Source organism: Neodiprion virginianus, chromosome 5 (genome assembly GCF_021901495.1).
Source record: "Neodiprion virginianus isolate iyNeoVirg1 chromosome 5, iyNeoVirg1.1, whole genome shotgun sequence".
Classification (NCBI taxonomy): domain Eukaryota; kingdom Metazoa; phylum Arthropoda; class Insecta; order Hymenoptera; family Diprionidae; genus Neodiprion; species Neodiprion virginianus.
In genome coordinates, this window is record NC_060881.1 from 21277537 (window position 1) to 21298280 (window position 20744).

At 33.9% G+C, this 20744-nt stretch overlaps 1 protein-coding gene across 9 annotated transcripts in view; it reads right to left on the minus strand.

Annotated features, from left to right (window-relative positions):
* Positions 1-5403: 5403 nt before the first annotated feature.
* The window catches only part of LOC124306096 (junctophilin-1), a 38829-nt gene continuing 23488 nt past the window's right edge, over positions 5404-20744 (minus strand). For 8 of the 9 annotated variants that reach the window (XM_046766265.1, XM_046766258.1, XM_046766264.1 and 5 more), the window contains 3 exons: positions 19995-20277; positions 8817-9026; positions 5404-8278 (listed from right to left, as the gene is read on the minus strand). In XM_046766265.1, the coding sequence (XP_046622221.1) occupies positions 8192-8278; positions 8817-9026; positions 19995-20277 (580 nt within the window). In that variant the 3' untranslated portion in view covers positions 5404-8191. Of the gene's footprint in view, positions 8279-8816; positions 9027-12259; positions 12862-19994; positions 20278-20744 lie in introns of those variants that run through there. The other variant, XM_046766267.1, reaches the window with a different exon arrangement.

Below are 20744 nucleotides of genomic sequence, written 5' to 3' on the forward strand. Positions count from 1 at the left end.
TTGTCCATATTGCAGGTCATTTCTAAATAAAGTACCTCCCACAATTCCCACCCCTACAACCCAACCGTAGTAAATGTTTTAGAAAAATTTTCGTATTAGAAAACTTATTCTCCAACCTCTGACTCGAACACTTCTCTCTAAACCAGACAGACCATCGATATTTTATAATTGAATAAATAAATTTCACTGTTCACAACACAGTTTCCTTATAAATATCTCTAGTTGATTTCGAACATATAATTAATATTTTGCCAAACAGTTTCCCATTTAAATAAGTGAAACAAATCACTTGCCATTAATCTAGACAACTGTTCATTCAATGCAATTCCTCAAGGATGTCCATGCCCCATTTTGTAATTTCAGTGAATGCATAATTTTTTATCTCTTCAAAATTCTCATGCATCCCTTAATTTTATTATCGTTTACACGAAAACATGTGAAATAACAATCAAAATAACATGTATTAAAATTGCTGTACGGAACGCGATGAAAACACGAAAGAGCTGGTAGGAATTTAGCATTGAAAAAGCCGGGTATAAACGCTCTTGCAGATCTATACATACAAATGTACAAACACGCGTATACAACGTAGCATCTACATGTATAATTTATACGTGCGGCAGTTTCGCAAAACAGTTTGCGAAGGTCTCGGATTGTGCGCGCGAGGGTCAGTCTGTCTATAACACTTAGACTACCTAATTAAGTAACCTAATCCGAACCAACCGACGAGTTGTTTGTATATATATATATATATATATATATATATATATATATATATATATATATATATATATATACATATATATATTATATATATATATATGTATAATGCATGCATGAGTAAAGAGAAATTTGGTAGACTCAGAAAGGTATGTAAAATTTGGAGATCGCTGCTCGTACGAATGAAAAGTGGCAAAAGGAAGAAAATAATCGAAAAATAATCAGGAGAAAAAGAAACCAAAACACAGTTGGCGAACTCGACGTCTATCGCGGCACTGGATCCGTTCGGTTCGCACGCACGAACCACGTGCGGCGTAGAAAACCGAGGTCACTTTACGCACGTGCACTTTTAGCATGAAACCTACCTCCAGCTACGCGTAGTGTTTCACAGTTTGTGTTGGTAAACGAGCGCACGGTTTCAGCCGCGCGTGCTGAGCTGTACCTACACACTAAGTCCCGAGGGCCATGCTTGTACAAGGCGTATGTATTAATTATAGACTTTTACGGACACACACGGATGTAACCCTTAACTGATAAACGGTCTGAAACGTATGTTGAATCTGCTATTCTGCGCCATGTTATATCATGGGTTGAATATTATGTAATAATATTTTTTATGTAACACCAGTACGGTTCACGGATTTTTTTTCGTTTTTTTTTTTTTTTTTTATTGCCAGCGTTTCGTACCCCGCGTAGTCTTTTTCGCGACGGTACAAAATAGAGCACCGTAGCAGGTAAAAGTGCAGGGTCCGAGTATTGATAAGTGCCCATTTTTTGTACTCCGCTCTAAAAAAATAACTTGTCAAGCACACTTTTGTGACATAAAGTAATAGTGGGCAATATATTTTTCGCCTCGCGTACATGTAATATTCCCCATAAGCATCAAAAGGTATACTTTGTCTTCTTGATGCACAATCTACTAATATTTAGCATGTCAATTTTGACCGTGTTTTTTTTTTCTTTCGTTTTTCACGTGGAAATAATGATTGTGTTGAAATATAGAACTCTGTGTACAATTTTTCTTTGCTTTTACATGCATAGTTTCATAATAAGTGGACATAATCGAAGTGAGAACTTGTTTGGAAACTGTGAAAGGAAAAGTTTGACGAACAGCTGTAAGATGTTGCAATCGATACAAACCGATATTTCCAGTAATCAAGATATCGGCCGCGTACAATGTGTAATAACATTTTTCTAGCCAAGACCAATTTAGCACGAATGATACTTGGGTTAACAACGTTTATAAATAAGATGTCCAACGCAATAATCGTGTATATTATTTAAACGCTGTATGTGAACAGAAAAACAAAACCCACTCGATAGATCTGAAAGTACAGGGAAAGTGCAAGGATATTACAGAAATTTTGATAACCAGTACAACTGCATTCCTTGGTTTGATTTTCACTTGTTTATCCTATATACACGCTTAGAAAAAAAAAGTCCCTAGCAGGTCGACTAAAATTTTTTAATCTATTACCAAGTGAGAAAGAAAGTAAAAAGTGCAAATCAAGTGTTGATATAACAATTTGAATGTTAAAATTACGATAATTTTTGTCATATTTAGTAACAGAAATGTAAAAAATAACTGAAACATAAAGCGGACCTGCTTGGACATTATGTTTAGTAAAATTTTTCTAACAGTGTACTCCTGTTGCCTACCGAACCAACTTCTCCGTGTACAATATTTGCCATAATACAAAATAAGTGCGAGCGATTCAGTTCCCGTTGAATAATTTCAGCAAATTACGGGGTGAACCGTTCCTCGATAATAACATCCTCACAACGAGCCGTGCAAGTTGAACAGTTTTACTGTTATCGGAGCGCCTCGTAAATTGCACATTGTGTATCTGGTTCAACCGAGGGCTTTGCCCCGCGCGTCCTTTGATATTACCTTATGGCTGTGAGGTATGCAGCAGCTTCATTCACGTGTGTGGCTTCGGGCAACCCTCCGGGTATTGATCGCCACGGGTTCATGTCATACACCGAGTAGAGCCTGTCCATGTTACACGTTCGAACTTCCTCTTTTTCCCTTATCGCCCCTCTCTTCTTTTCTTTCTTTCTTTTTCTTTTTTCTTCTTTATTGTTTTTTTAATTTACTTTTCCCCGTCGCGGCGTCGCAGCGCACGAAGAATTCAGGTGAATAAAGCCCGACGTTTACATCGGATCCCCGAAAATTCTTTATAATAAACCTGCCTCTATTTACAGAAAAAAAACAAATGTCAAACAAAGGAACACATATTAGACACAACCAATTCAATAGTTCACAAAGTTTTTATAATGATTTTTCAATTATTAGAATAAATTTACGGAGATACTTATTAACAATGGCTTCGAAAGGATTCAACGAAAACCGTGAAACTCTGTTATTGTTAATTTTGAGTTCAGGCACGGTCGCGATTTTCTAATAACAAATCGCGGGGTCATAGAATCGTGAAAATTTGTTGAAAAACCATTTTACCATTTACGTTTATCTTCCTCAATCCTTGTTGATTCATAATTCTTCACCTTGTTATCGGTTCGCTGGTATTATAATTATAATACGTTTTATGGTTCCTTCTAAGAATTACGATCTTGGCTGCTTATTAAGCTCGGCTTGATTAGCTGGTTTGTTTTAAAAATGCTTCATCCCCGGAAACGGAGCCAGTAATTTTCGTTGGCGTTCTGGGATGTTCTGTTTATTGTTACACCAGCTCAACTTATGCCTGCGTGTATTCAGAATTCGCGGCGAATAAACGCCTGACGATTATCCGGTTCATGCAACCCGCGTTTCATCGATTAGTACACGTCGTTCAGATTGCCTGTTCACAGCGCAACAGGAGTTGTTTTGTTTATTTATTTATTTATTATTTTGGATCATTGTGATATACGCTTTCGAAATTCATCCCAATCAATCTTTGTAAGAAAGAAAAAAAAACACAGTATATTATGATTATCATAGGTTTGCTTACGTGTATATAATGCGTGTAATATATTTTTCATACGCTATGATACAAGTTTCATTTTTTAACCTATGCAAATAGGTTTTAGTAAATCAACAAGGTGGATCAGTTATTGGTAGATTTATACATGAACGTAATAATATTAAAGATTTAGATTTGTATCATACACTATATAATATTACGTAATGGATCTATTATTCAAATTCGATCGATCGATAATTATTTATGCGTTCAGAGATACTTTCTTCTATTTTCTTCTTTTCTCGATTCGTTAGTATAAATAACTACCATGGCAAACATGATAATAACAACAACGATGATAACAATGAGAGTTAAAACAATAATGATGGTAATTATACATTATCGTATAAATATAATGTAGAATATAATAATGTAATGAGATATAATTATATGGACGTACCACATGCTGCATTATCCCTAGAACGCTAACGGAGGGGTGAAAAAACACCCCAGGCGAATTTAAATTTCCCGCCGCAAGAGTAGAGCTTACCATTTTCGACTCGAGACACATGAATTTTTAACCACTTATTTGGAAGTTATTCAAAAAGTTTTTTGGCCCACGTGATTCATTATTAAAAAACTAAGATAATAAGATCCTATAGGACCCTTGACGATACGATGTACCCGAGAGATGGAATTTACAAGATTGGTGCGGGGTTTTTTTAGCCCACGTTACCGGAATAGGTAAAACAAAATAACGTTATCGTTCTAGGGTTATTTATATGCCTGTATGCATGTATCGTATACGAGTAATATGCGAATACGTAATGTGCATTGTTATGAATGAATGTATTGCATAATGCATAATAGATGTATTATACATACTTATATTTAGCGATGATATGCGGTTCTTCAGATTAAACAATATAGATGTATATATATATATATTTTTTTTTTTCACGTAATTGTTAAGCTTCATATGAATAAAAAAATTTTTTTGTAACAATAACAATAATGACAGTTAAATTTAACAATCATGCAGCATTTGTAGAGGTATATTTAACGTTACAGATATATAGTTATTTCCTTATAACATTACTAGAAAGATGAACAATATTTTGCGATATGGTTTTACACAGAACAAAAAAAAAAATATCTGTCCCAATATAATACAATTAATATTGAATATAATATTGAGAAAAAAGCGAAATGATTCTTTATTCTGCAGTTCAGACAATTTTCTATTTGCATATGAATTCTACAATAGTTTTAACTTGGTTTATTTGACAGTTCATAGTTGAAGCGTTGAAATAAAATCAAGCATTAAATCAACTCATGATCGCCGTGCCGACTCGCTGGCGGTTTCATTTAGGTTGCAGAATCATTTTCGGCACTCACCAGTTGTCGAGATTTATTTCACACTGATCTGTATTATGGCGAAAATACTTTACGTCTGACTTCACCGTCGACTAGTTCTCGTACGAACAGAGAATCCTAGTCAAAAAATTCAAACGCGCACTTCCATTCATATACAATTGTTCGCTTTTAATGAAGCTATAATCACGTTATTAGATTAGTAATCGATTGTTAAACGTAAATAGATTTGATAGAAAATATTTTTGAACAGTATATAATACGTTTTAGTAAGTATTACATGAGCGAAATTTGTTTTATTATTGTTGTTGTTATTATCATTATCGTTACAGCTACGTACCTGTACATAGATAGTTCTTTTTTATTACATAAATTTTTTCTCTCCCCTTCTCTTTTTGATTCATCTAACTTTGTTTATTTCTCTTTGTTTTTTCTTGCTTTTTTTTTTTTTTTGCTTCCTCGACTTCTTGTATTCTTTAATATTTTTTTTCTTCAACCCAAACCTAGGCGTTGGGGTCTTAGGCAATTCGATACTAAGTCTTTTAGTATTAAAAAATAGTACATTCATGTATGCAGCTATACATATGTATATAGTGTAAAAATATTGTAATACATATACATAATATACAAGTACTCGGATAGACAACGAATATAAGTTATTACTCTTGCAATCTCTCTCAATCTCTCATTCTCACATTTTTTCTTTGGCTTATTTACTCGATCTAGCTTTCTTTCTCTTCTCGTCTTCGTTAAAGAAAATACCATCAAAACAAAAACCAAAAACGAATAAATAAATTAATGCTGTGCAGGTGGACCATATAATTTGCTTGTTTTTTACTCGTTGATTCTCTTTCTGCCTAGTTTTTCATTTCAAATTTCGTTTTCTGTACGTTCATTTTTGAAACGTCATCAACATATTATCACGACAAGACGGAAGAAAGTGGTAATAAAAATAAATAAACATCAGTAATGTATATGCATATATATAAGACGTCAATGTAACAGGCATTTACACGGAATTTTTCTCAGATATTTTTCTTGTAGCACAATTTAAAGAAAAATTTATTTAGAATTTTCATTGGTCGATCGGTTTTCATTAATATAATTCTTATATCATATGACGACGTTAGTAGATTCAATTTTATATTTATCTCTGCTTCATTTCATTTTCCTTCTTCTTTATGTATAATTCTTCATTTTATATTACAGCCGACATAATATTGTGAAATTTGGTCAAACTGAAAAAAAAAAAAAAACAAATACGAGGAAACGAATCACGAGATATGCATATAATTTAATATATTACTTTATATTATGTGCGATTCTATATACGGGTATATCCCGTGATGTTTCCTAACATTTATTTGTTTCTCAATTTCACGAAATTTAATAATATTGCGTATGCATAATTATTAATGATAAAAACCATCGTTTTCACATCTCGTATCGTTTTTTCTTCCGCGTTAGTTTTCGTTTTCTTTTTTTTTCTCCTGGTTTTTTTTATTTTGTATGTATACACATACCGAAGTTAGTATGCATACATTACGTACACCGTAATATTATATAGTACAGTCTGTTCACATATACATAAATACCGTGTATTTGCGTGGATGCGCTCCAGGTTCATTTTGAGCAACTCCGCTGTTCATTTGCTAGCAGGCGGCTAATTCGAAACTCGGAGCTGCTCGGAGTGGATTCGCACCCTGAATTGCCTATAATTAGGGGTGTCCTAGCGCGTATCCACGAAAACGCAAGATATATTTATATATAAATATATATATAGCATTTATTACATTATCGAATTTTCTATCAATAATATTTATTAATATCTTTCTTTTTTTCTTCAACATAACAATTTATAATATACACATGTATTATATGCGTATATATATTGGGATATCCCAAAAAATAAAAAATAACTTTGATTTTTCATGCTCCTACCCCTTGAATCTATTGTTTTGATAATAAAAAATATTCTCGCACGGGTCGAGCTTTATATAGTGCAATGGGAAGCTGACGCTAATTGGACATTTCTAATTATAGAATCTGATTAATGTCTACGAGGAACTTTGTGGGTAAAAAAAAAACTTTCGAGATTATGAGAATTGTATTTCAAGTTAAAAACAAAATTTTCAACTAATAAACAGACTTTCTTATAGCACAGTTCTAATTATTCATAAAAAAGACAAGATTGACAAATTATTCGAGTGACTAAATTATTATCATGAATAGAATTGATCTGAATTGTTATGTAGAACACGATGGTGTCGAGAAACAAATTTCAACTCGAATTTGTTTATATTTTTTTCATAAAACACTGGAAATGTGCAAGAAGAAAATTTCTTTTTAACTTGAAATATAATCCTCATAGTCTCCAATTTTAATTCTTTCACGAAGTTCGTCATAGACGTTATTATAACTTGTATAATTAGAAATGTTCAATTAGCGGCAGGTTCCCATTGAGCTACAGAGCTCGGCCAGTGCGAGGATGTGTTTTTTCTATTAAAACTAAAGTTTTGAGGGGTAGGAGCATGAAAAATTGAATTTTTTTATTCTTCCTGGGACACCCTAATATACATATTACGCATATTTATTTATGTGAATCGTGTATTTCATCTTTTTATTCCACTCTACAAGAAAATCAAACGCGATTCTACGTCCGCATAATTTTCCTCCTCTTCCTCGATAGTACAATATGTAACAATGAATTATAAGGTACACATAGTTTACCGTATAATAACATAACCGGTATTATAATCGTTTGAACGGATGCGCAATCGCAGGCATTGCAACTCGATTCGCACGCCTCGCTTTTCGATCGATCCCTTATTTGCAGCTCCCGCTCACTTTTTTGTTCGGAATTTGAAAATTGCATTGTCGCGTTTCATCAATAAACTCTTATTCCTGTTTTTCGATTCTCGCCGCGATCGTGTCATATTTTTCTCATCATTTTTGCGATGTCGAAATCCTCACAGCCGATGTTTTTTTTTTCTACAATTCTTCTCGTACGGTAGCACTTCATAATTATTATTATTATTATTGTATTATTATAGATATTAATATTATCGTATGAATGTGGGTGATAATTATCACGATGATGATTATGATTACAATGACGTTGATGATGTCGAGTGCTTCTTTGGTTTTTTTTTCGTTATTCTTTCGTTTTTCCCGGTAAAGAACTTCCCAGCTGCCTGCTACGTCAACAATTTGAAGAACATCAGGGCAAGGGATATATTGATGAAAAGTACCAGCATCACCAACTGCTGACGAGAGAACCAATCCTGAAAAAAAAATATCACGGTTTAAGTCCCAACAATAAAAATGACAAGTATCGAGTCAACGAAGAAGAAAGTAAAAGTGAAAACACAATTTAAAAACGGAAAATTGAACATGAAATTAAATGCAGTTAATGTTGTTCGAGATTGTTCGAAATTCAATTTCGAATTATAAGTTGAAAAAAGATGGATTTGCTTTCTGATCTCTTTCAAATATAAAATTATTGGATTCTGAAATGTCGTTTCAGTTACAGTGTGGGTTTTAAGATTAGTTCAACAATTCTCGAGAAAATAATTGACGATTTCATTTTTCCTCTTCTTTCTCGAAGTAGAAAATTAACAAAAATGAACAGGTAAATAAATGGAGAAAAAAACGGAAATGAAAAACAACACAGAATGCATAGAAATTTGACAAACAAAAACGAAATGTGAGTGACCGTCAGTCAATTCGAGGCCTGATTACGCAATAAATAATAATTACCGATGGTTATATATTTACAGATAGTTTATTTGAAAAATATATTTTTTTATCTCGTTTACGCACTTTGACCTGGGGGCTGACGAGGTAAAGTAAGGGGTTGGCCCTGAGCCTCTCGCCCTCGTCAATCTGTCTCCTGATTTCTTCGCGACGCGCGCTGCTGAGGACGCTCACTTCTTCCCGTGACAGAGGCGAGCTTGCGGTGAGTTGAATTGGCTGGGCAACGTCGGGCAGTGATTTCTTACGTTGCAGAGGCATTGCGGTTACCGGCATCGCCTATGAAAGTGTTTTTAAAGTTTTGTTTTCCTCCTTCAAATTTGCAAATTCGAGTAACGGTCGCTCACGTTCGATAATTCAAACGCAGCAGGGATGAAAAATTGACTGTCTTGCATGAAAGTAGTGGGGGAATTTCATCGACGTGTCGTTACCAGTCTTTAAGTTGGATCGAATTTGTAATTCCGCCGTTATTTATAACTCGGGCTGTCACTTTGACGCGAGACGCTACCGCCAGTTGGCGCGCATCTCGCTTCGTCCAACATCGTTCGAATAGCGACCATTTGAAAATCGTTATATCCTAGATGTTAGATATTTTTTTTCACTAAAACTTTACTGCAGCCCGTCGTAGTAAATTCAATCACTAATAATTCGGTCTATAAAACATATAGATTTCAGATATGATCGATTTTGAAGTTGCAGCAAAAACAAAGAAAAAAAAAATTAAAAAATTTGGATTTGATAGGAACACGTTTGGAATATTTGTTTCGTTTGAATTTCATTCATTCAGCATTGTAAATTAAACATCTCGCTGTGCTTGAACACGATCTGAATATGATATATTATATGCGGTACACATATAGAGAAATAATTACGTATACAATAGGTGCATGTGAGAAAAGGGCTGGGTAAGTTTTAAGGTTAAGAAAATATTCACGGTATAATTCTATAGTTGGAAAGATGCCACGGATGAGCTTAATATATTGAAGAAAGAAGAAATAGAGCTGTGGGAGTTTAAGTTAAACAACTATCCGCATTCCGGCGATGTATATATTGTGTTATATACAAGTATGCACGGATTACATGGATAGAAATTGAAAGCCAAGGCTTTGGATCTTCGACGCAAATTCATTCTTCCAGATTCTTCTTCTTTCTAATAATGTGTATATATATATATGTACTAAACATGCCCATGCATTTATTATCATAACAACACACAAACTACATATATATGTTTGATAAAGTCCCTATTTACATAATGTGTCAACAAGCATCGGAATTTGTGATGTATAACCCCCAATATACAACGCTATCGGAATGCACATTACGCAATATATTTACATATAATGTATATCGTATTGTACCATGTCTTATAAGTATAGACAGGCGTAGACGTAATATGCTCATATATGTATTGTAACTATGTAAAGACGTACATGAACTTGGCTCGCCAATTGTCGAAAATGTGAATTCGGACTATTGCATAATTTGCCGTTAATTATCCGTAAATTAGTCGCGCGACTTATTTTTTTGTCGCACTCAATTTTCAAAAAAAAAGCGGATGGCGTGCTAACTTTTCAAGAATTTAGTGTATATATAGGAATGTAATAAGGATTCAAAAGGGTAAACACATCATCTACACGTTACATTCCTATATATACACTGTGCTTGAAAAGACGAAAATTCTTATACATTCATACCAGGCATACGGAAAAACAAATTCGAACTCACTGGTGATGAGAGAAATTAACAACAGAGTCAGGGCGGCTAGGTGGTCCAGTGGAGTAAGGCTCCGGTTAAGCATCTCTAGACGCCAGGTTCCTGGCTCCGTCGTTAATTTTTCGAAATCACCAAATTTTCGAATTGTCAATTTTCAATATTTGCTATCATTTGATCAACGATCGGCACACAGATAGATAGAGAGACCTGTTATTGTATGCAGAGTTGTGAAAATAGTAATGTGAAAGTAATGCATTACTCATTACTTTAAAAAAAGTGTATTGGATAAGTTCTCGATTATAAATTACAAAAGTAATGTGTAATGGATGAGTGTTCCATAAAAAATTAAAAAAAGTAACGTGTAATTGCCATGAAATACGAAATATTATGTGGGAAACTTGAACATTTTGAAAATTCACAGCTCGTTAACAACATCGACTCCGAGCTGGAAATTTTCAGCGTTGTTTGGGGAAAGAATGAAGTATTTTCCCTGAAAATTTGAAGCGATTTCGAGTCGACAGAAAAAAGTTACAACTATCTGAAAACAGCGATTTTCCAGAAATCAGTTGGTTTTGCGAGGCCGTACATAATAAGGAACGTGGTAATTAATAATAATTCGTGTAGGTAGTGATAAAGTATACTTAGACGAAAAATTTGCATACAATAACAGGTCTCTCTATCTATCTGTGTGCCAATCGTTGATCAAATGATAGCAAATATTGAAAATTGACAATTCGAAAATTTGGTGATTTCGAAAAATTAACGACGGAGCCAGGAACCTGGCGTCTAGAGATGCTTAACCGGAGCCTTACTCCACTGGACCACCTAGCCGCCCTGACTCTGTTGTTAATTTCTCTCATCACCAGTGAGTTCGAATTTGTTTTTCCGTATGCCTGGTATGAATGTATAAGAATTTTCGTCTTTTCAAGCACAGTGTATATATAGGAATGTAACGTGTAGATGATGGTTTACCCTTTTGAATCCTTATTACATTCCTATATATACACTAAATTCTTGAAAAGTTAGCACGCCATCCACTCTTTTTTTGAAAATTGAGTGCGACAAAAAAATAAGTCGCGCGACTAAATTACGGATAATTAACGGCAAATTATGCAATAGTCCGAATTCACATTTTCGACAATTGGCGAGCCAAGTTCATGTACGTTATGTTAAGTTTATTATATTTTATCAAATTGTGCCGTACTACTATACGTTGTAAGGCAGGAGTCTATAAAAAATTACAGAATAGTTGATCAATTATGATAGATCAAGTCGATCTATAATCGTTAATGTCGTTCTGTTTTCTCCCTTCATCATGTGTATGGTAATTTCTACTGTATATTTTTGACAGAACTTAAATGACAACAAAACACTCGGAAAAACAAAATACTGAAAAAATTATAACATTCTGAAATTAACACAATCACGAAAAGACGCCTTCAAAATCTAAACATCTTTTCAGTGTGTTCAAAGGATGAGCTCGTCTTTTGGACATCTTTAAACAAAGTTCAGTGGCTTTGAGTCGTTCTAAATGTGTTATTCGTTTCTTTTCTTTTTCTCAATTTTGTCCTACGTAAAATGACCAACGTAGCGAATCATGGATTGAGAAATTCATAGATAGGCACAAAAGACATTTTTCATCAGCTTTCGAATTCGAAAAATTGATGAACAATTCGGAATTGAATTCCAAGAGATAAAAAACAATCTATCCGAAGAATCAAATTAGATTGTAAAAAGGTATTGCAGATTACTAGCCGCAGTCTAAACTGCGGCATACTTCACGGACATCATCATACCTCAACGGGAGGAGCGACTATCCACGATTCGGATGCCCTCCTTGCCATCAGCGCGGGACTGCAAAGCAGAGCCTCCTCTTCCTCGTCCGGATCCGACCACAGCATGTTTGCAGGTCAACCGAGATTTTCGCGCGCGAATTTGAATTTCGAACGTTCGTCCGGCCCTCGATGCTGTCTATTTCGCTCTGGATTTGAGATTCAGAATCTAAACAACGGGGAGAAATCGTTTTCCTCTTCCCCCATACGGACGATAATTATTTTATTTGAATATGCTGACGTAGCGTGAGTGTGTTCGATTTCACCGACGGCCGGAAAGTTTGAAATTTAATTTGAATTTGATTTCGGAACACCGCGATGACTTGAGCCACTTTCACTCTGGGAGAGCGCGCCTGCGCGTTTTAACCCATGTCGTCGTTCGCCGAGGGTATGTCGTAACAATGATTAATAGTAATTATGGTGTGACCAACGGCGATGTGTCGTTGTTATCGTATTGACCGATTAACCTTTCCCATCAAGAATCGAAGATTAAGTCTGCCTGATGAACATCTCCCGAGGACTGCTGACCGAGCGTTACCAACCGCCCGCCCCTGGCCCGGGTAACCCAAAAATAGATTCGCCCCACTATTGAGGCCGAAATAGCTGCTGCCGCCACGCTCCTCTCAACGATTCCTTTTGCAATTAGTCACCGCTGCGGCTGTGTAACATCAACGTTCTCACTCTATGCCTATATTTATGCGCGGATGCTCGTTAAATCGAGGCTTTCTATGCCAACTCGACCAGCGTTTAACCCTGACCATCTAGAATCCGACCAACGGTCTTTTTTTGGTTTTTGTCTTCTTTGTTTGTACTTGATTCTCTCGCGTATAGAACGTATTTTTATTTCTGCAAACACCTGTAATATTATTTGAATTGTATTTGAGAACTTTTTAAGGTTTGAAATTTCAAGCCATATCTTCTTTTCTTTTTTTTTTTACTTTTCTTCCATTATTTTTCTCGCTTTTTAGAGACGCGGTGACAACGCGAAAGACTTTGGACCCATTCCAAATGGAAAAACTTTCCTACGCTTGTACAACCGATTTACAGATAATTTTGATGATCGTTATTTTGTTGATGGTGTGCACCACTGGTTTTTATTTCCGGACAATTTTTAGTTTTTCTTTTTTTTTTTGGTGTTCAATCAAAAGTTTAGTTTTTGGAAAATTTGTTTTTACGGTTTTTTTCCTCTGTTGGTACATTTTTTTTTAATCACCCAGCAACGTAAATGACAAACGTTATTCATACTAATTACGTATGTAGTGTTACAAGCTGCAGGAATCTCATTTGTGCAATCGCACATCTTTCAACTTCTCTGTTTTTTCATCGCTTGACAAGAGTAATTTGAAAACCGTGTCACACTACGCAAATAAAATTTCCCCGCCAGGTTACAATATGATGTTTGCGTTTTGTTTTTACTTCAATCTTCTTTTTTATTTTGCAAAATGAAAATTCATGCTTCACAGCTGTTTCAATATCGACGAATATTTAAGTCAGCAACGATATTTTCAAATCAGATATTTCTCCATTGGCTAAACATTTGAAACGTATACCTAAGTGAAAGCGTGCAGATTATTTTGCAGTCCAAAAGCAACAACGAAAAACTAAAACGAATTAGAAATTACACACAAATCTTTGCGATTTACGCTGAAAACGTGGAACGGTGAGACGACATGGGGTTTGTTGTGGGAGTGAGGGGGAGGGGGTTCAAGTGATATTCAAATGTTTAGATTTATACTGCGTAAAAATCCCGGAATGTATTATTGGTTAGAAGATGTGAAACAAAATGAAGTCATTACGAAAATGGACAAGGAAAGTCATCCAGAAAAAACGAGAACGGAAAAAAGTACCTCAAGTGAGCGTAGAAGATAATAATAACAATAACAACAATAACAATAACAATAATAATAATAATAATAACAACGACGAAAATGATTTATGAGAGAGCATACGTAGGCGTAAAAAAAATATGTGAAAATCTTGTGACAATATGCCAACTGAATGTTATTAGTTTCGTTGATTACATGCGTGTATATGCATGAACGCTTTTAACAATATGTGCTTGAACCTTATCTATAAGTGAGAAAAAACTCGATGCATGTATAAAATATTGGAAAGGTCCCCGCCGCACCGGGCCGCGCAACCTTTCCTCCTCATTTAAATAATGATAGTAGTAACAACAACAATATAATAGCAATGATAATTGTATCAATAGTTTTCACCAGATAAAAGAAATAATAAATATGTTGTTTCTTACTTTTCTTTTTATTTCTGTCAACTACACTGTATATTATATGCATTTGTATGTAGTTCTTTTTACATATCGAAATACACAATTTACGTGTGTATAACACGATGTAAGATTAACGTGAACAAATCGCTTTGTTTTTTTTTTTTTTTTAATAATCTTTCCTTTTATAGGATTTTTTTTTATCCTTACTTTGTACCCATAAGTGTAATTGTTCAATATTATCATACAATTTTAGGTGTATTTGTGTGCGTGCCGAAGATTCGCAATTACGCGTTGGGAAATTTGTCTTCGCGATATTATATCGTAGCAGAATTTTTTTCTGCTCGATAACTTTTTCGTTTTTGTCGTAGATTTCTTTCACTCTGAGGTTTCGCCTGAATTTCATAAAGAATATACATATTTTACATCGTATTTATTATAGCATAATTATTTCAGAAAAATATTATGTATGTAACATTATTTAAATTACAATAGTTTCAACAATTCCAAAAGATGCTTAATACAGTTATTGTAATATTTATCAAATATATTACACATATTGTTTATATACTGCTCACACAATAAAATATTGTGAATCTATGTATATAATATATGTGTATATTACTTTTTAAATGAATATTTTGGCTCTGGTTTTATCATTATCGAAAATGAATGGAGGGCTTCTTATTACATTTATTATTTTTTATTCTTTCTTTGAAGTTCATCTGCATTTATTTATTTTTTTTCATCGTTCGTTTCTAGACTATTGACTGATTACTTCATCATCATTATCACCAACGTTATTTTTATCTTAAGTTGTTGTTGTTTTTTTTTTTGTTTTTTTTATTTGTTCTGTTTCTGTCTCTTTCTCACTCTCGCTCGCTCTCTCTTTTTCTCGTAGATCGCTGAGTTTTGGGTTATTTCAGCAATAGGTGTTTGTATGTTTCGTATATAAAATGTTTTGGTTATATACTTTGTTTGTGCCATAGAATACAATATGAGGAACTATCAATTTCAACACGGTGTCAATTGTTAATTATCATTATTAGTATTGAAATTTTATATTATGTACATATCTTTTAAATTTTTAATGACGGTCAAATTTTTCATAGATAATAATGTTTAATTAAATTCTCTTTTCGTTACGGTTTTCTCAATTTCCCAGTTTTACAATTTTTTCCCCACACTTGTTTTTTTTTTTCTTCTACTACTAGTTATTGTAAATTCGTCCGTTATATGATCGTTCAAATATATAAGATATAGTCAGCTAATAACTATGTCCAACTATACTGTTCAACATGTTTACAATAAACAGTTATATACCTAAATGTGTACTCAATCACGAGACCATGAATAATTCGATTAATGAGTATAGGAGAAAAGGAAATATTTCGAATTGGTTTTACGGTTGGATTAAAAATTTGAAGAATAAAAAAAAAATCAAATACCGAAAGAAGAAATAATGAAGCGTTGAGTTTCCAGTTGCGTTGTTATATGCATAATACGTGCTTGGAATAATAATCAATACGGCCAAATATATGAATTTATATTTCTTCGAACTTCTTCAGCTTCATCTTATTGAAATACTTCTCTAAATTTTGACTGGATCGAATTAACATCTCGCTGTTATGATATTATACAGTCCTATACATATATATATATATATATATATATGTATATATGAGATGAGCAGGTGAATATCCTGCTATGTATACATATATATATAATATACGCGTATATAAAATGTTTTCCGGGAATAAAGAACGTTTTTCCGTTTGAAATTGGCAACTGACGAACGTTTCCAGTAATTCGACGATCGGAAGTCTATAAATACACATGTATAACACATATTATATACCGTTCCAGAAGTGTATAAATACATTCAACAAGAACGAATAACGCGATTTATACTATCCTCGAAAAATCGCTCTCCAATATTCCAATACTAACAGTTTAAAATAAACGGAATGATTTTTTTCATTTGTTTTGTTTTCTCTCCCGAAAGCTATTCCTCCCACGATTCCACATCGAATATAAAATATTATAGCGTGAAAATGAAATCGGAAAATGAAGATGAATATTTGAAAACAAACTACGCTGATAAATTAATTTATGAACAGGGATGCATAATCGAGAGACCCTTTTTTTTAAAAAAAAAGAAGATCAAGTGACTCTTATTTCCATAGAATGAATTGCAATTTTCACGTGTGTCTCCGTGATTTTAATTACGTAATTCCAATATAACTAGGTAAATTCTATATCGAACAATATACATATAATGTATACAGGTATGTATGTATGTGTGAAATACAAATCTAGTATATTTACTACTGAAATAAATTAGTATTACTGACTTCATTCTTTACTATGATTTTGGCCAATTTGGTTATGGATATTGTATCTGAGAAAAAAAACCCTGCTGTCATTTTCCGCAAATTTTCTAACATTGATCAAACTAAATAAACACAACATTGCCAAAGAACTTGGTCAGTGAAAATGTGTTTTCAGCGGCGTTGCATTTATCTTGTTTCACTTTAAAATTATCGATAAAAATAAAAAGCAAAGATTAAAATATTCGTAGAGTTAATGAAAAATTAAATAGCCCTGTATCATAGGAAAGAAATTTTCAACATGTTAAACACCTAACTTAATACATTTGGTATCTAAATAAAGTGACAGCAATTTAATTAAAGGCAACAACAATAACACCAACGACAACAACAACAACAACAACAACAACAACAACAACAACAAGTATAACAGCAACGGGAACGTCTTACATTTCTTTTCGTTGACAAACGAATTGAAAACGACGATAAGAAATGTGAAAAAGGACAAGATTTGAAATATCGAAAATAGCTTGGAAATGAGAACTCTGACTAAATTAGAAAAGTGAAAATCAAACAGCGAAGGAACTTGATAAGAAAAATCAACACGGAATGTAAGAAGAAATGAAAACAACGAAAGTAAATCACAAATGAAATGAGATTGAAATTATTGATGGAATTTTTTTATACATGCCGTACGATAATAAGCAACCGAACGTACATATAAATGATATTAAAAAAATAAGCGAAAGGTTTCGCGGTCGCAAGTACTGTACGTTAAATATATATGTATGTACGAATCCAAAGTACCGGAATACGCTGAGATTAATAACTGGGCCACATTAAATAACGAACTTTGTGCTTTGTCGCATATGCTGCTTTATATCACTTGAAACCGACACAATAAAACCTTTGTGGTTTGCACAAAATTTTCCACAACTCAATATTCATCTAATTGACCTAAAACACGGCCATCTAATAACCCAGTTGCCCATCCACATTGCGCACACTTCAGACCATACGACACTCACACTTTATAATATTACTGGTTATTCTTACTATAATATCTACGTCACATGCGTGTAATCATTACATACACATCCATAATGATAATAATCGAAATAATAAATAAATGAATAATAAATAATAGCAATAATAATAATAACAATAATAATAATAATAATAATAATAATAATAATAATAATAATAATAGTAATAATAATAAACAATACTAATAGATAGTAACAATAACGTTCATCAAATGCTTTCGCTATTTTGTACACAAAATACGTATCATATACCTATATATGCCTAAGATAAGTCAACCTCGTTAACGGTTCATTATGATTATTTATTTATCAATATTTATTTCCCCGTGTGTCAACTTTTCTCGCTATTTCATTTCATATTATTATCAGTGCCAGGCTTTTCAATTTTAATATCTATATATATATATATATGTGTGTATATATATATATGTATCGCTATATGCAGCATGTATGTATGTATGAATGTATGTATGCGTGTATGTATGTGTACGTATATATTATAGTGGTATTTATAAATACTTATACTCTCATAGGGTTGCCCGCCCCGCGGAACTGGTTTCGGCGGCGGCGGCGGCGGCGGGGGCAGGGACCTTCCTTTTCGATTCCTGGGATCGCATGCACAGAATACAATGACAGAAAACCAAAGAACGGATGAAAGAAAAAAAAAACGCCAAGAGTTTGCAAATATATTCATATTCACGTATCGTCTTGCGTTTCGTTTGTATCGGATACGTATGATATATTATACCTGTGTTGAAAGAGAGAGAGAGAGAGAACAAAAAAAAGAAACAAAAATATAAGTATGAGATGTGAGCGAATGGGAACTGGACCTTTTCATCCCTCTCTTTTTTCCTCGGTATTAATTTTTCTTCACTGATTTGTGTTTTTTCAGCATGTTATTTTTCTGCTTCATTTCTTCCATTTAAATAGTTTAACAATCTAATTCGCCGATCGGTTTATATTGTGCGCGATATTATTACTGTACCGTGTATTTTCACTTTTGTCACCATCGTTATTCGATTGGATTTTTTATCGTGCGATTTGTCTTTATCTATGTTTAGCTAGTTTTTGGTTTTACGCTGTAATTAAACGTCTGCACGACAACAAGAATCGAAAAAGTTAATTTAAATACTCATTGTCGGATGTGTACACTACGTATAATTGGAAGGGCGACTGATTAACAACGGTAGATACACTATAAGAATATATATGTATACAATATAATCTAATTAAGGTTCACTACACTGTGTAATATACTAATATTCTATGTAATGCGGTTCTCGGAAAGTTCGTGTACGTAATGAATTGGTATATTAGGTTAATTAGAATTTCGAGGAATGAGAATGAAAGGAGACAAAAATCGTATAACAAAGACATTGCAGTGAGACCGAAGTGCGTATTATATCAGACTACTAATAACGTGTGTAATACTTGGTTTTGCGCCTAGGAGAGAATACGCTAGGTGAGTATAAAATATGTATATGGATACGTAGGGTGTAATATACGTATACGTATGATAACATACTACACAATTGCTATGGATTACTGAATTATGATTAATTTACCCATGTCTATATAGGTATACGTACATTAGGAACGAAATAATAAGTGTACGTGTAAAGAATAAAGCAGAGGTATTTATGACGTGAGGGAAATGATATTTTGTAATAAAATTGAAAACAGAATAAAAACCACGAAAAACGTTCGACCTTGTTTGGTTTTTTTTTTTTTTTTTTTTTTTTTCTTCTGTATCACGGTGTATTTTCGTTAATTTTTTTGATTACGCCCATCTCTTTTCGGTACCTGAATTAAAATCTAAATAATTTCTATTCTGGATGTTTTTATCAGATTTCAGGATTGGTGAAGTCAAACTGTAAATGGCGATCGCACAACCAAACTACCAAACAAAACAATATAAGGATAATTCGTTAGTTTTGTGCACAAAGGAAATACTGCGAAAGTAGCAAAAACAAAGCAGAGAACGAACGGGAAATGAAAAGAGGTTTCGTAAAATAACATGTAATAAGAATAACAAAATAAAGGACGGTAGTAGTAATGATAATAGTCATATCGATGCAAGTGCGCTAAAGACTCACCTTCGGTCCTCCACCTCCGCCGCCGCCGCCGCCGCCCCCAGCGCCGCCTCCGCCGATCGCAGAAATCGAACCCCCTCGAGCCGGACTGACGTAGAGGCTCTCGGTACGTTTCGGTTGTCCTGGACTCGGCAGGATGTCCTGGCCAAGTCCACGATTACGGAGTAGCGCACCCTCGAACTGACTCGACGTCGGTACCGTGTACACAGGAGTAGCAGCGCCGCTACCGATCGCCGATCCGTTCAACGGTGTTGCCGATCTGAACGTGCTCGCGCCTCTTGCCGATCTGAAATTAATTCAGCAATATGGATCGATCGGTTGTCAATGTCACCGAGACTTGGGGCAGTAACTTGACGCCATATTTTAATGACAACGGCTGATGTTTAACGGCGTTTATCGATTTACATGGCTTTCACTCAAACTATTTTTTTACTTTCATCAGGGAATTCGTAAGTTGGCTGTTTACCGATTTCTACATTTTATTTTTTCCATGGGAATGAATTCAGACTCGGAAAAATTGTATTCGTGATAACCGATTTTGTAATATTAATCATATACATACAATATGTCAATTTATAATTTTTTTCAGCATATCAATTCTACATATCTATGAATTAATTGATTACTGTATTTCAAAAACGTATCCGGGATTGTAAGATCGTAATAATGCTAACTGATTTCCAGAAATTTGTATACGTCAATCTCGTGTTTATTTTCTGCAATTAGTGTAGGTATTCATAAGTAATTCAAGGT